At 46.8% G+C, this 13,929-nt stretch overlaps 1 protein-coding gene across 26 annotated transcripts in view; it reads left to right on the forward strand.

Annotated features, from left to right (window-relative positions):
* The window catches only part of CBLN4 (cerebellin 4 precursor), a gene marked incomplete at its 5' end in the record, with an annotated part of 575,839 nt that overhangs the window by 232,665 nt on the left and 329,245 nt on the right, over nt 1-13,929 (forward strand). For 25 of the 26 annotated variants that reach the window (XR_013824133.1, XR_013824134.1, XR_013824136.1 and 22 more), the window contains 2 exons: nt 10,678-10,794; nt 13,330-13,465. Coding sequence is in view for 1 of the 26 variants with exons in the window: in XM_079899079.1 (XP_079755205.1) it covers nt 7,443-7,733; nt 10,678-10,794; nt 13,330-13,527 (606 nt within the window). Of the gene's footprint in view, nt 1-7,442; nt 7,734-10,677; nt 10,795-13,329; nt 13,750-13,929 lie in introns of those variants that run through there. The other variant, XM_079899079.1, reaches the window with a different exon arrangement.

A 13,929-nucleotide genomic window follows, 5' to 3' on the forward strand; every position in this document is an offset into this window, starting at 1 on the left:
CACAGCAGCTGTCAGGGAGCCACCATAGGTAGCTTTTCCTTTAGAGTCAAAACAGATTGCCTGTTCTTCAGCTGAGAGCCGGATGAAGTGGTTGGCTTGCTTTTAGTGGCCATGTTGTAGGAAAATACTTCTCTTTAAACACTAGACTCACACTCAGCCACGCAGTATGCTCATCTGAGAGAGACAGTGGGAGCCGAGACTGTCAGCTGCCTCAGCTGATTCACACCTCCCATCCCACACTCACTCCGGGCAGGTGCCGTGGAGGGTGATGGAGAGAAGGGTTACCTTGTGGATTAAAGCTGTTTCTCTCTCTCTCCCGCAAATGCACGGTTAAACTCAGGGAAATTAAAAGTGTCTGGGACCCGCCAACTGCCACATAAATAGTTGGACTACCAGCTCCTCAAGAGACCTCTGTCTGGCTCAGGTGTCTTCCCCCCATCCCCACAGGGCTTCCTGGTTGCTCTGTTGCTGTACTGACTGTTTCTGGCCACCCGTTCTTCACTTTCTGTTACTCTTCAGTTGGGAGAATTGATTTCTGCTAAATGTGTCTTTCAGATCCTCAGTGATGAGATCCAGTGATTAAGGGAATGGGGAAGAAAGAAATAAAATGAAAACCAGCCTCTTTGTCCATTCTTGCGGGAAGCTCACAAACCTGCCTGGTGCCCTAGCTTCATGTAAGAGCCTTTAACCAGGCAGAATTATCGCAGATTAACTCACTTCAGCCTCATCACTCTAGAACTCAGGCACTCACTCACCTGACGGCGATGGCTTGCCCGCAGACTTGGCCTTGCTTATTGTCTCTGCACTGGGTTTCTGGACCTTCAGTCTCTCCCACACTGGGGGAAGCTGCTTTCTCCCCCATTATGACGTCTGTGAGGTTAAGTGGCTGGTGCTCGCAAACAATTGATGGGCCTTGGTCCAGGGTGCTGTGGTGCCCTCTCGCCTTTAGTCGTGGATAGATTCCCAAAATTAATGATAATAGTCGCTACCTTTAATTAATCGCCTCCTGGGTGCCTGATACTGTGCTAAGCGCCCTGTTTACGTTTCCCTGTTCACGTTTCCCTGTTCAATCCCCACCAAGACTCTGGGCTGAGTATTACTTTTATGATTGCAATTTTCCTGCTGAAGGAAGGTCTGTAACTTCTCCCATGGTCGTAAAGCTAGTAGGAGGTGAAGCTGATTCTAAATGCCCTATTTTCAGCCAAAGGGATAATGAACCTGACCGCAGATGGACCCTTGGGGGATGCACCCCACCAGTGGCATCTACAAAGTCAAAGCACCGTCTGCTTCAGATTCACCCAGGTGCTAGTTAAGAAACAGATTCCCAGTTCGTGGGCAGAGCCGTCCTCTCAGATGAGGGCCAGAGAATCTGCATTGATAATAAGCCTCCCAGCAGATTTTTTTAAAAAATTATTTTATTTAATTATTTTATTTTTGGCTGTGTTGGGTCTTCGTTGCTGCGCGTGGGCTTTCTCTAGTTGGCGGCGAGCGGGGGCTACTCTTCATTGCGGTGCACGGGCCTCTCATTGCGGTGGCTTCTCGTGTTGCGGAGCACGGGCTCTAGGCGTACGGGCTTCAGTAGTTGTGGTGGCTCACAGGTTAGTTGCTCCGAGGCATGTGGGATCTTCCCGGACCAGAGCTCGAACCCATGTCCCCTGCATCGGCAGGTGGATTCTCAACCACTGTGCCACCAGGGAAGCCCTCCCAGCAGATTCTTAAGAGTAGAAGCTATTGGTTTGGACTCTACATTCAGATCCTCCTTATGTGTGCAACTGAAACTAACATGGCCAGGCACATACCATGCTGAGTTGAATCTAAAATGTAATCAGCTATTTTGATATGACTCATGAGCTTAACCAGTTGCAATGTAATTTTTTTTCTTAAATGTAGACTGGGAGGCTTTATGTGTCTGGGCATCTTCCTAGACGTTGAATGAGTGATTTTTTAGAGTTGGATCAATATAACAAAAGAAAGGAAATTGCTCTTCAACCAGTGCTGCTTATGAGAAGGAATGTTAGTTCCTTTTCTCTCCAAACTTTAAATTATGAAAAAAAGTCAATGTAGTAGATTTCTATTGGATGGTCTTCCCAGCACCCTCTTCCTTTAAAAAACTGCATTAAATGTGAATCACAAGGTAATACCTGATTACTGTGGCCATCCAAATCATAAACAGCTGAAGTAAAATTAACAGTTTCTTTTCCTTTTAGTCTGTGTCTCTACTCTTAACAATTTGCTGTCTAGCTTTTCATAGTTTTCCTTTGCTTTTTCAAACATATCCATATCTCTATACAGTTACAGTCTGTTAACACGGAATCACACATTACAGATGAATCTGTATCTTGTTCCTTTTCACTTCACCACACGTTACTTGTACCATTTTTTAGGAGTTGTACTCTCCTCTGGACCCTGCTCCAATTTTCCACATACCCGGTTGTGGGAATCACTGTGGGTGCACTGCAAGGGGCGGACATGTGATCCCAGATGGGGCAGTGAGTCTCTTCCCTGGGATTTGGGGGCATCCTCTGGGTGGATGGATCTGTTATGTGTAAAATTTGGGAGTGTCAGTTGCCACCGTCTATCATGTAGGCTTCAGAGAAGGCTAGATTGCAGTGAGCAAAAGAATAATGCAGATATGCCAAAGAGAGAGAAAGATAGAGAGATGGAGATAGATAGATAGAGGAAAGGCAACATTTTGAGTTATCCACAAGGCTTCTTTACATTCCCAAGGGTCAGTTTTGCCCTTGGACTCTGTGAGATATGGTCCTTCCAGTAAATCCCCATTGCCTCATTGGCCTCCCTTTCTTGGACCTAAGCATGGATGAAACATTTCACGCCCCCTATCAAAAATAACAAACAACTTAATCAAAAGATGGGCAGAAGACCTAAATAGATATTTCTACAAGGAAGGCAAGCAGGTGGGCAATAGGCACATGAATAAATGCTCAACATCGCTAATTATTAGAGAAACGCAAATCAAAACTCCAATGAGGTTTGGAGTCAGAAAGTCACACCAGTCAGAAAGGCGATCGTCAAAAAGTCTACAAATAATAAATGCTGGCGAGGACATGGAGAAAAGGGAACCCTCCTACACTGTTGATGGGAATGTAAATTGGTGCATGCACTATGGAAAGCAGTATGGAGGTGCCTTAAAAAACTAGAAATAAAGTTACCATACGATCCAGCAATCTCACTTCTGGACATATATCTGGAAAAGATGAAAACTCTAATTCGAAAAGATACATGCACCCCAAAGTTCATAGCGCTACTGTTCACAATAGCCAAGACATGGAAGCAGCCTAAATGTCCGTGAATGGATGGATGAATGGGTAGAGACGAGGTATGTAAATACAATGGAATGTTACTGACCACAGGAGCATTGCTTTCCTATGCAAGACCAGTTCAGATTTTAATTTACTTCTACTAACTTACTTTATGTTGAGCACAAGCACAGAGAAATGAAATTGCTAAAGGTCTAGCAACAAAACTCCTAGCATCAAATGCAATCTGGGAATCTCAGGAAAGTGAAACATTTGGGTCACAATCACAACTAGGTTTTAAAAATAGTACATCTTCAAAAAGAAAGAAAGAAAGAGAGAGAAAGAAAGGAAGAAGGAAAGAAAGAAAGAGAGACAGAGAGAGAGAGGGAGGGAGGAGGAAGGAAGGAAGGGAGGGAGGGAGAGAGATCTGTGTTGTGGCTGGTATGAAACTTGGACTTGATCCTGTTTCTTTCCTCCTGGGGATGCTGGGGCTGGAGTAGGGCTGGGGAGCAGGTGATGCTTCCGTTCCCAAAATGTTAGGAAAACATTTCCCACAGGCAGGGCACTGGATTTGTTAATGTCTTTTGGCAGGAGATGCATGGGCTTATGTGGTATGATTTCTGGGACATTGTTCTAACGAGGATTCTGGATGGCAAGGAACAGTAGTCGGTTCCTAAAACTAGCTCAAGTGAAATCAGTTTTATTACAAGGATGCAGGAGGCTCTCAAGAAACTCAGGGTTGCTGGATGTCTTGTGAGTAGGAGTTAACAAGCTGGAGATGTACTATTCACTCCCTCACCCCTTCCATTTCTCAGAAGTGCAGAGAATCGGCCCCAGCCTACAAGTGTGGTCAGTCCTCCTATTTCTTCCGGCACGCTCCTCTGCTTAAACTTGCACATGGCCCTTAGACGGCCAGTTCAGGAGACTATAGACCTCTCCTCTGCAGGACCCAGTGCTTACTGGAAGCCATATCAGTGTCCCATTCAGATCCTAGAGAGAGAAAATCTAGCAGCCCCACCTTATCTGGCTGAGTCAGGGCATAGAAGTCACGGATCTCTGGCATCAAATGGATTGACAGCCCTAGAATACAGGGGCTGTCCTTGTTCAATCACCCATGGTGGGAAAGGGAGACAGGACCCTGTGCTTTACCATATCAGATAAGTTCTCTCGGTAGGAGTCAAAAGAAAAAGTGGTGTTCCACATCTTTAGAACACCCTGAATAGGGGAACATCTTTTAGTAAGAAGCCAAGACTTTCATCTCCAGTTACCCAGGAGGCCTGAATGTAAACTTTACCGAGAGAGATTTATTTAAACCAGTTTATACTATAAGGTGAATGACTGATACTGACATTCTATCGGGAGAGCCAGCCATTTCAAAATCAATTATTGAGTCCCTGATATGGTCACTCTGCTGGATTAGGGGGCTAGGAAATGAGTACTTTTGGAGAGGAAAAGAGGAGGGAGGGAAGAAGTTTCTTTAAATCTGAGTTCTTGCAGGAAGAAAAATGCCTAGAGAAGAAAAGGACACAGAGAGAATATATTGGGGTTGGTAGGGAAGACAACTTATTGACAATTTAACAATTCTGTAGTCAACAGAGCTTTTTTCTCAAACTCCTTCCAGCCTGAAATTGAACAGCCCAGGTCTTAGTTACTAAACAGCTGTTTTGGACAAGGAAGGCAAATTACTTAGCAAACCGGGAACCAAACTAGACCCAGCCCCTGTCCTCCAAGGGCAGCATCAAACGAGAAGAAATCTCAGCTGCTGTCCAGGCAGACTGTGGTAGAAGCCGGGAGAGCGTTACAAAGTGCAGCAAGGGTTCAGATGAAAAGCTACCCTAGGCTTGGGGTGGGGGAAATGGTGGCCGTTTTCAGAAGGCACCAGTTCACTCTTTTTGGTTGTAGCTTAGATTAGTGACATTCAACATTGTTACAAATAGCACAGCAGGAGCACCTGGAAATCAGAACTGATACTGGCCCCATTGGAGGAGAATCTGGAGGCCCCTTTGGCTCCAGGCACCAACTCTTTAGTTGCAAGATTATAGGGAGCTAAGGGCTAGGGAAATACCAACCAGTAGGAGTATTTACTATTTTAACAATTGGAGCTGCAGTGCAATGCTTATGGCTCAACACCCAGCCCTTTGGAAGGGCCTTATGAGGGGACAAGCCTGGAGATGCTGGTCTGGCTTCTGTTTGTGGAGGGACTTGAATCCATGCTAAGGAGGCTGTTCTTCTTTCAGGAAGGACTAGAAAGCCATCTATCGGGAGACAATGCTCAGTGAACACCCCTTCAGTGAATAATTAGTCAGTACATTTCTAGGAGCTCCGAATGGCTGATGGGGATGCTGTTTTGATTAAAGATGTGGGGCCTGTCCTCTGGCAGCTGGGACACTAAAAGGAATTTGGGAAGGGAGTGACATGACTCCAAAGCATCATAGAACCAGTGGGCTAATGGGACCTTAATTAGTGGAGTCCCTCCCTCTCAGAAAGGGTAAGTGACTTGGCCAAGTTCATGCAGCCCATCAGAGAGACAAGCCTTTCCCTCCCAGTGATGGCTGCGGAAGAGGAAGATAAACCTTGTCAATCAGAGGCCAAGGTGGCAATGGGGTGGCACGGGGGGAGGGGAGGGCGGGGTACATCAAGAGGGAGAAAGGTGTGGTGTTCTCAGGAGGGGGTTGGCATTTTTTAGGGGGAAGGTTCCGGAGGGCTGATTCTTGCTGCGTTAACTTCCTCTCTCTTTTTCTGGCTTTGCCTGGGTGGTTCGCGGTGTGGGTGGGAAGGCGCACCCTGAAGCTTTTGAGGCTCCTCTTCCCGGAGCGGAGCGGAAGGCCTGAGGCACCTTCTCCCAGCGGCCCCCAGCGGCTTTGGTCCGTCCCAAGGCTTCCCGGAGCTCGCCAGGCCCCAGGGCTTGGGGAGGCAGTCTCTGGGCAACGCGCGGTCGGGACGGCGGCGTGGGTCCCCAGGTGCCAAGCAGCGCGCCGCGCGAGGCCGCTGCCGCCCATCCAGCTTCGCAGCCGGGGCTGGCAGCGCCGCGCTCCGCTCGGAGGGCGCTCGGCGGCGGAGTCCGGTGCTCGGGAGGGGCGAGGGGAGCCTCAGCCCCCTCCGCCTGCCCAGACCGAGGAGGGAGCGAGCAGGCGCGGAGCTGGCCCAGGCGCACGCAGGGCGGTGGGCGCCTCTCCCTGCGTACAGTATCCCTGCTGCGCGCTCCCCGGGGCTGGGTGGCCTCAGACCTTGGCAGCCAGCAGTGCTGTGCGCCCCGCTTGCCCCGGGGTGCGTTAAGCGCCAGGCAGGAGCTGCTCAGCGGGGGTCACCGGACTCCTTCTTCTCCTTTCCCTGGAGCCGGCGGGTTGAGCTAGAAGCCAACCCCAGCCGGACGTGCGCTCCTATAAATAGCGCGCGTGTGCCCGCCTCGCGCTCTCCCGGCTGCGCGAGGACAGAGAAAGTTGTGCGCAGGGACTCCGGGCGTGCGGCCGAGGCAGGAGAGGACCCCACCGGCCGAGCCGCCCCGCATCTGAGAACTGATCCCGGGAATTCGTGCTTTCCGTGCTGGGGATCCGGCTAGCCAATGCGTAGCTGCCGACTTCCGAGAGACACCAAGCTTTGGGGAATTTCTGGCTAACCGAAATTGAGAGTCGCTAGAGACCTGGCCATGAACACAGCCTCGCGTTCTTCCCAGTCCGGGAAACACCTTCTGCTTCTGTAATTCGTCCCTGCCGCGAGCCAGACACGTACTGGACCGACACGGGTACCACTCGGCATCCACCGTCCCCGTGGCTTCTCTGAGTCTCCTTCGTTTTTCCTGCTTCGTGGTTCACCCGGGGGTGACTGGGTTTGGGGAATTTATCATTTTCCTCTTTGAGGTGTGAATGTGAGGGTTTGGTGACTTTTAGATGTCTAGGAACAAGGGTGGGTGCAGGGGCCCCAGGCAGGGCTGATTCTTGGGCGGAGGAGGGTGGGGTATAGGGGATTCTGCATGAGCTCCTTAAAGGACAAAGGTAGCAGAACCAGCGAGAGAGCGCGAGGGGAGACTTTGACTTCAAACCACAGGATTGGAAGTGTGCGCGCCGCCGCCGCCGTTCCCGCAGCGCTGTCGATCTAGCCACGGGCATCTTCCCGAGCTCCGGGGTCCCGGGGTAGGAGGCGACGCAGGTGAGCAGAAGCGCCAGCCGGCTGCCCACGAGGCTCACCATGGGCGCTGGGGGCCGGGCGCTGTCCGTGGTGCCGGCTGTGCTGCTGGCCCTCACTCTGCCCGGGCTGCCCGTCTGGGCGCAGAACGACACGGAGCCCATCGTGCTGGAAGGCAAGTGCCTCGTGGTGTGCGACTCGAACCCGGCCACGGACTCCAAGGGCTCCTCTTCCTCCCCTCTGGGGATCTCGGTCCGGGCGGCTAACTCCAAGGTCGCCTTCTCGGCGGTGCGGAGCACCAACCACGAGCCGTCAGAGATGAGCAACAAGACGCGCATCATTTACTTCGATCAGGTCAGACCCCGAGGGATGCGGGGTGTCAGGAGTCGGGTGGCGGGAGGAGCGATGTCCAGGCAGCTCAGACCCGGGTTGAGCTGCTCTGATTGCGATTTGGGCGATCGTTTCGGCACTCGCCTCCGCAAAGGTTTTGGTCTGAAACTTCTGATATCTCTCCGGCCACCACCCCGCCCCCCATTCCCTCTTGGCCTCCGGAAGAGCTGCTGGGGTGGTGGGAAAGAGGCCGGGGGTGTAGAGCCAGGCGTCGAGAGCTCAGCACAAGTTTAACAGCAACAGGTCCATAGGACCTGGCAGGATCCTGGTCCCTGGACCTTGAAATCTCTTGGCCAGGGCTTGGCCCCCTGGCTCAGACTCCTCTGCGGGTGCTGCCGAGGCCATTCTCCGGCACAGTACTCTCTGTGATGCTGTATAAATGATTTGTTTCTCCCAGGTGGAGAAGCGTATCCCCAAAGAGAGCTCTGGGGGCTCCCCAAAGAGATCTCTGCAGAGATCTCGCGGGTGGCTGGGGAGTGTAGGAAGCTGTGGCCCCGGTCTCATCTCGCCCACCTTTCCGCCGCCGGGATCCCCATATACATTGCAGGTACCGCTGCAGCGGAAAGCCCTTCTCGGCTACTTGGAGAAAAGTTGAGAGGAGAGGAAAAGGAATCGGGCAGCTGCACTGAGCTCCCATAGGGAAGCGCTGGGGAGCCGTTCTCCCTTCCCCTGCTCCGGTCCTTCCAGAGACATGCAAATTAGTGGGGAAAGACAGCCTTGGGGGCTGAGGATAAGGGGGTGGGGGAGGAACTGATGAAAGCTGTGGCTTGTTTTTTTTTAGCGACCTGGAGCTCTGGGGTTTGGCTGATGAGAAACCCCAGGGTATCAGCTTAGCAAGGAGTCTTAAAACTGAAATCAGACTCCAGGGGTATCATCTCAACGTCAACAGCACCCAGAGTCTTTTAAATTCCAAAGTCGTATGTGTAGTTCACAGTTGTGTGCCGCATGGGCAAGAGCACAGGTTAAGTGGTGCTGCAGGACGTGCCAGGGAAGGGATGCGGTGACATTCCTATTCCTTACTTAATTGTTCCTAAGTAATATACTCTCCAGCTGGCCAAAGACAGAGAATGCCTCTCTGGGGCTTCCTATTGAATAGCCATCATCTTAAAAGAATTAAGCAGCCCCTTTGGGGTTTTGGTGCAGTATTTTCCGTCTTGATGTAAATGAAGTCAGCACGACCCCTGGCTTGTGTGTCAATGCATTAATTAAATACCGTGGACATTGCACTATCCTCTGTACAGTGCATTCTTTTCAGTGACCTTTCTGTCAGTTAGAAGAGGAGAAGGGTTTGTTCTTCTGTTCCGGGTGCCCATGCATCTTAGAGACAACAAGACACATTTGGTTATAGATCTCGATGTGCTTGGATGCTCTAATTACAATGTAGAGTCAACATCCAGCCTTATGTGTAGTCAACACTAATCAGCCGGTTCCATTATTGCTAATGAATTATGCTACTTGTATCTGATTCAGGAAGTCCCTGCTAAGTACCTCAAATTATGTTAAATGTGCTTAAACACATCTTTGTAAAATCTCTGTTAGGAATTATTGCATAGCTTGTGATTTGTTGAAAGACCATTGATCATCGGGTCAGAGACAGAAATCTGATGCTTACTTGGAAAAAGGTGTAATCTCAGAAGAAAATGCTACACCAACATACATTTTAATTTGGGGGTTGAGCCTGGTACATCTACCTGACCATCACTATAATTCTGGTGCATTGCTCACAGGCAATAGTATGTCTTTAGGGAATTATGCAAAGGGCTTAATATTAGCATGAATGTAGTGTTCAAAAGAGATAGTAGCAGATTGCCATTGATATAGGGGAAATGTATCTTTAGAAGGACATCTGATTTTTTTGAATGCCACTTATAGATTTATTTCTTGGAGAGAGATGGAAGAAACCCTAGTTATCTCCTGCCCTCCGCCCCTGCAATACACACACACACACATACATTCTCCTGCTCTTTTTCATAGGAAGGGTCATACCTATGTGACATTTAGCTTATGAGGTCACTTATTGAAATTCAGAGCTAATTTCATAACCAGTAGAATCAGGCCGAACATTTCGGAATACAGAGTGCACTGTTGTTTTCTTGGGAAGCAGTGCTTTATTTCACTCTTCGTTTTTGCCCCTTGAACTTTAAATAAAGAGCAGGTGATTGATAAGGGAATGGATGACGGATAACACTGGGAGCAGCACAAGAAGGCCACCTGTTTCACAGTCTCTACTCTTTGGCAGCCTGCAAAGGCTGAGTCATTGCCAAAATATTATAATTAAGGCCTGGATGGCATAGGAATGGAACAAATGGCCGTGGGGCTTAGCAGAGGTTTGGCGGAGCCTCAGAGGAGGGCTGGGCATTCAGCTCACTCTGTGTACCAACTGTTCAGTGTCATGGATTATGTCACACGGTGGAGGGAGTGTCCAGACCTCTGTGTGGTGTGTCCGGGAATGACTGCAGAGAGCCCATGGGTGCCAGTTGGCTGACTTGGACACGTCACCTCTGGGCACTGTGAAGGCTCGTAGAGGGTAGGCGCTTAAATATGTGGCAGAAGCCTTTTATTTGACTCTCAAGGTAAAGCTAATATTTATAAGCCTTCACGTGTTTCTAGATGTTTCCAGAGCCATTGGGCCTTGCTGGAATTGAGGCATGACTACAAAGCTGTTACTTTATTTTTTCTTATACCATTTAAAAGACAGAAGAACCTTCCAATATACAAATCCGTTTTCCAAGTCACTAAAGAAAAAGGGATAGAACTCAATGTTTTATTTTCTATGGTTTTAAAAGTTAATTTTCTTTAAGAAAGAAAGAAAAAAGAAAGGAAAAGAAAAAGGAAGGAGGAAAACTTATTTTACTTACAGAAGAGAATATTGTAATAATTGACTGCTGTTTATTCTTTTTATTTGTAGATCCTAGTAAATGTGGGTAATTTTTTCACCCTGGAGTCTGTCTTTGTAGCACCAAGGAAAGGAATTTACAGTTTCAGTTTTCACGTAATTAAAGTCTACCAGAGCCAAACAATCCAGGTATGTCTTTCGACCTGTTCCCTCTGTACCCTCAGGTGACAGTGTTTATCAGCAGTGGGTTATGTATTTAAGTATTTATCCAAAGATGTGTTTCATTGTAAAAATAAAAAACCATCTTTATAGTAGTTTATTTTTAAAACACTTAATTTCCAATAACATCTATTAAGGCATGTGACAAGAAGCATATAGAAGAATAAGCAATTGACCTTATTACCTTAATAACAACGTCACTTAAAAAATATTGCTTAGTGGGCTTCCCTGGTGGCGCAGTGGTTGAGAGTCCACCTGCCGATGCAGGGGACATGGGTTCGTGCCCCGGTCCGGGAAGATCCCACATGCCGCGGAGCGGCTGGGCCCGTGAGCCATGGCCGCTGAGCCTGCGTGTTGGGAGCCTGTGCTCCGCAACGGGAGAGGCCACGACAGTGAGAGGCCCGCGTACCGTGAAAAAAAAAAAGAAATATATATATATATTGCTTAGTAAAAATTCAGTGACACAAATCTCTTTATAAGATCTTGATTGCTTTTAATGCATGTGCAAAAATTACCTGAATTTGTAAGAAAAAAACTAGTAAGATTATCAGAGCTTTACAAGTAACTACTAAATAGATAAAACAAATTTGCTGTCATCGTTAAAATTATGAGCTACAGTTAACGACTGAGAATAAATCTATGAAGGAACAATTATTCAATATACTTTTAAAGAAACGATGTGCTGTGCTTATCCTCTAAGTAGTTTATCCTCAGTTACTCTGATGTTGATGAATTCTTACCAATTGCAGTTTCACAGTTAATATATTTTGTGTTGTGCTTTCTAAGGAACGGGCTTGAATGTACACTCACGGACAATGATGAAGCTAGTTCCTATAGTATCTAACATGCCAGCACCCAGTAACACCAATACATGTCTATGGAATTCTAGGATAACTTTTTATCGTATGTTCAATGTTTGTATTGTATACTATGTATACAATATAGTATACAATATTGTATACTAAGTATACTATGTATACTATCATCTATGAATGATAGATTACACACTCATCTACTACTTTTACATGTCCTAGTGCATGGATAAATTGATAGGTCTCAGATTTAATTTATTCAATATTATTTTTAACATAAAAGGAATGAATATCTAGTAAACAAATTTCCTTCCATGGAAAAGCTTTTCCCAAGCCCCAACATTTAGAAATTTTTGTAATGTTTAACACAGTATAATCAAAATTGTAGTAAGGAGAGAAGGGAATAAATTTGATTTTATTCTTTGCTAATTATCCATCATTAAAATCTTCAGTGGTAGTGGTGATTATTATTTTTAATACACATTTCTTATCAGGGAAAATGAAGAAATCACAACACACATATTCCATAATTTCAACTGATTTTTAGCACTCTGCATGTCTCAGCGGTACAGTAAACCTGCAAGGATGTTAGTAGAACCTTGCGGTACCTGGGTTTCTCAGAGCAAAGGGCACTGGGGCTCTCTTTGCTAATGTACTGGGAAGCCACAGGCTCGCATCATTGCCAAAAACTTGCTACTGAATACGAGAGGTAAATAAAGTATTCAATAGTAGGCTTAAGTTATGTGCTGAAGGGAAGCCAGTTTTCACATGGCTAGGTTGCTCTCCATGGATGGTATTCTTTTGTGAGCATTTAAGGAAATTTCTATGGGAGAAATTAAAAAAAAATTGTTTTAATTAAGAAAGATCAGCTTGGTAAGATCATACTAAGCCTAGCCACCACTATCTGCTAATTTGAAAGGAAAGGGATATATTTACTGAACATCAGTTATTTTACCAGGTTGGTCATTTTAGACATTATTTTTTACCCCCTGCCCCTCATAGATGCTTTGACTTCCTTTCTTTTTTTTCTTTCTCTCTTTCCTTCTTTCTTTTCTCCTTCCTTTCTTTTCTTTTCTTTCCTTTCTTTCTTTCTTTCTTTCTTTCTTTCTTTCTTTCTTTCTTTCTTTCTTTCTTTCTCTTTTCTTTTCTTTCATCTACAATATTAGTTTCAGGTGTACAAGATAGTGAGTCAAGATTTTTATAGATTATATTCCATTTAAAGCTGTTATAGGGCTTCCCTGGTGGCGCAGTGGTTGAGAATCCGCCTGCCGATGCAGGGGACATGGGTTCGTGCCCCGGTCTGGGAAGATCCCACATACCGCAGAGCGGCTGGGCCCGTGAGCCATGGCTGCTGAGCCTGCGCGTCCGGAACCTGTGGTCCGCAACGGGAGAGGCCACAACAGTGAGAGGCCCACGTACCGCAAAAAAAAAAAAAAAAAAAAAAAAAGCTATTATAAAATAATGTCTGTACTTCCCTGTGCTGTGCAATATATCCTTGTAGCCTATTTATTTGATACATAGTGGTTTTTACTTCTTAATTCCCTACCCCTATCTTCTTCTCCCACTGCCCTCCTCTCACTGGTAACCCTAGTTTGTTCTCTGTAACTGTGAGTCTGTTTCTGTTTTGTTTTATTCATTCATTTGTTTTGACTTTAGAGAGAGATTTTCAGTGGTTTTTTTTTTTTCCTTGTAGGTTAACCTGATGTTAAATGGAAAACCAGTAATATCTGCCTTCGCTGGGGATAAAGACGTTACACGTGAGGCTGCCACGAATGGGGTCCTGCTCTACCTGGATAAAGAGGATAAGGTTTACCTAAAACTGGAGAAAGGTAACTTGGTTGGAGGCTGGCAGTATTCCACGTTCTCTGGCTTTCTGGTGTTCCCCCTATAGAATTTGATTTCTTCGCGACGTTCATCCGGGTGAGGGGCGGCCCACCCCTGACTTCCTGGAAGATCATTTCCTCATCATTGGATTGATGTCTTTCCTTGGTTTCTCATGGGTAAATATGGATTCCCTGTAAGGATGCTAGGCCTGTCTGAAGCAGTACTGAGCTCCACAGGTTATTTTTGTGCGTGTGCGTTTCAGTGTACTTGGATCAGGACTCACAGCAGTTGATACCCATCTATGCTTAAGCGTAACAGTTCAAAGCTGTCTGCAAGGTTTATTCTGAATTTAATTTCCTGGAATTACTGAATTCGTTGCAGATGTGGCATTTTATTTAGTTAGTTTTCAAAGACCGGCAACTGGGTCTGAGAATTAGAGAACTGTATAAAAGTTCTGACTTCAGTCAAC

The sequence above is a fragment of the Stenella coeruleoalba genome (genome assembly GCF_951394435.1).
Source record: "Stenella coeruleoalba genome assembly, chromosome: 15".
Classification (NCBI taxonomy): domain Eukaryota; kingdom Metazoa; phylum Chordata; class Mammalia; order Artiodactyla; family Delphinidae; genus Stenella; species Stenella coeruleoalba.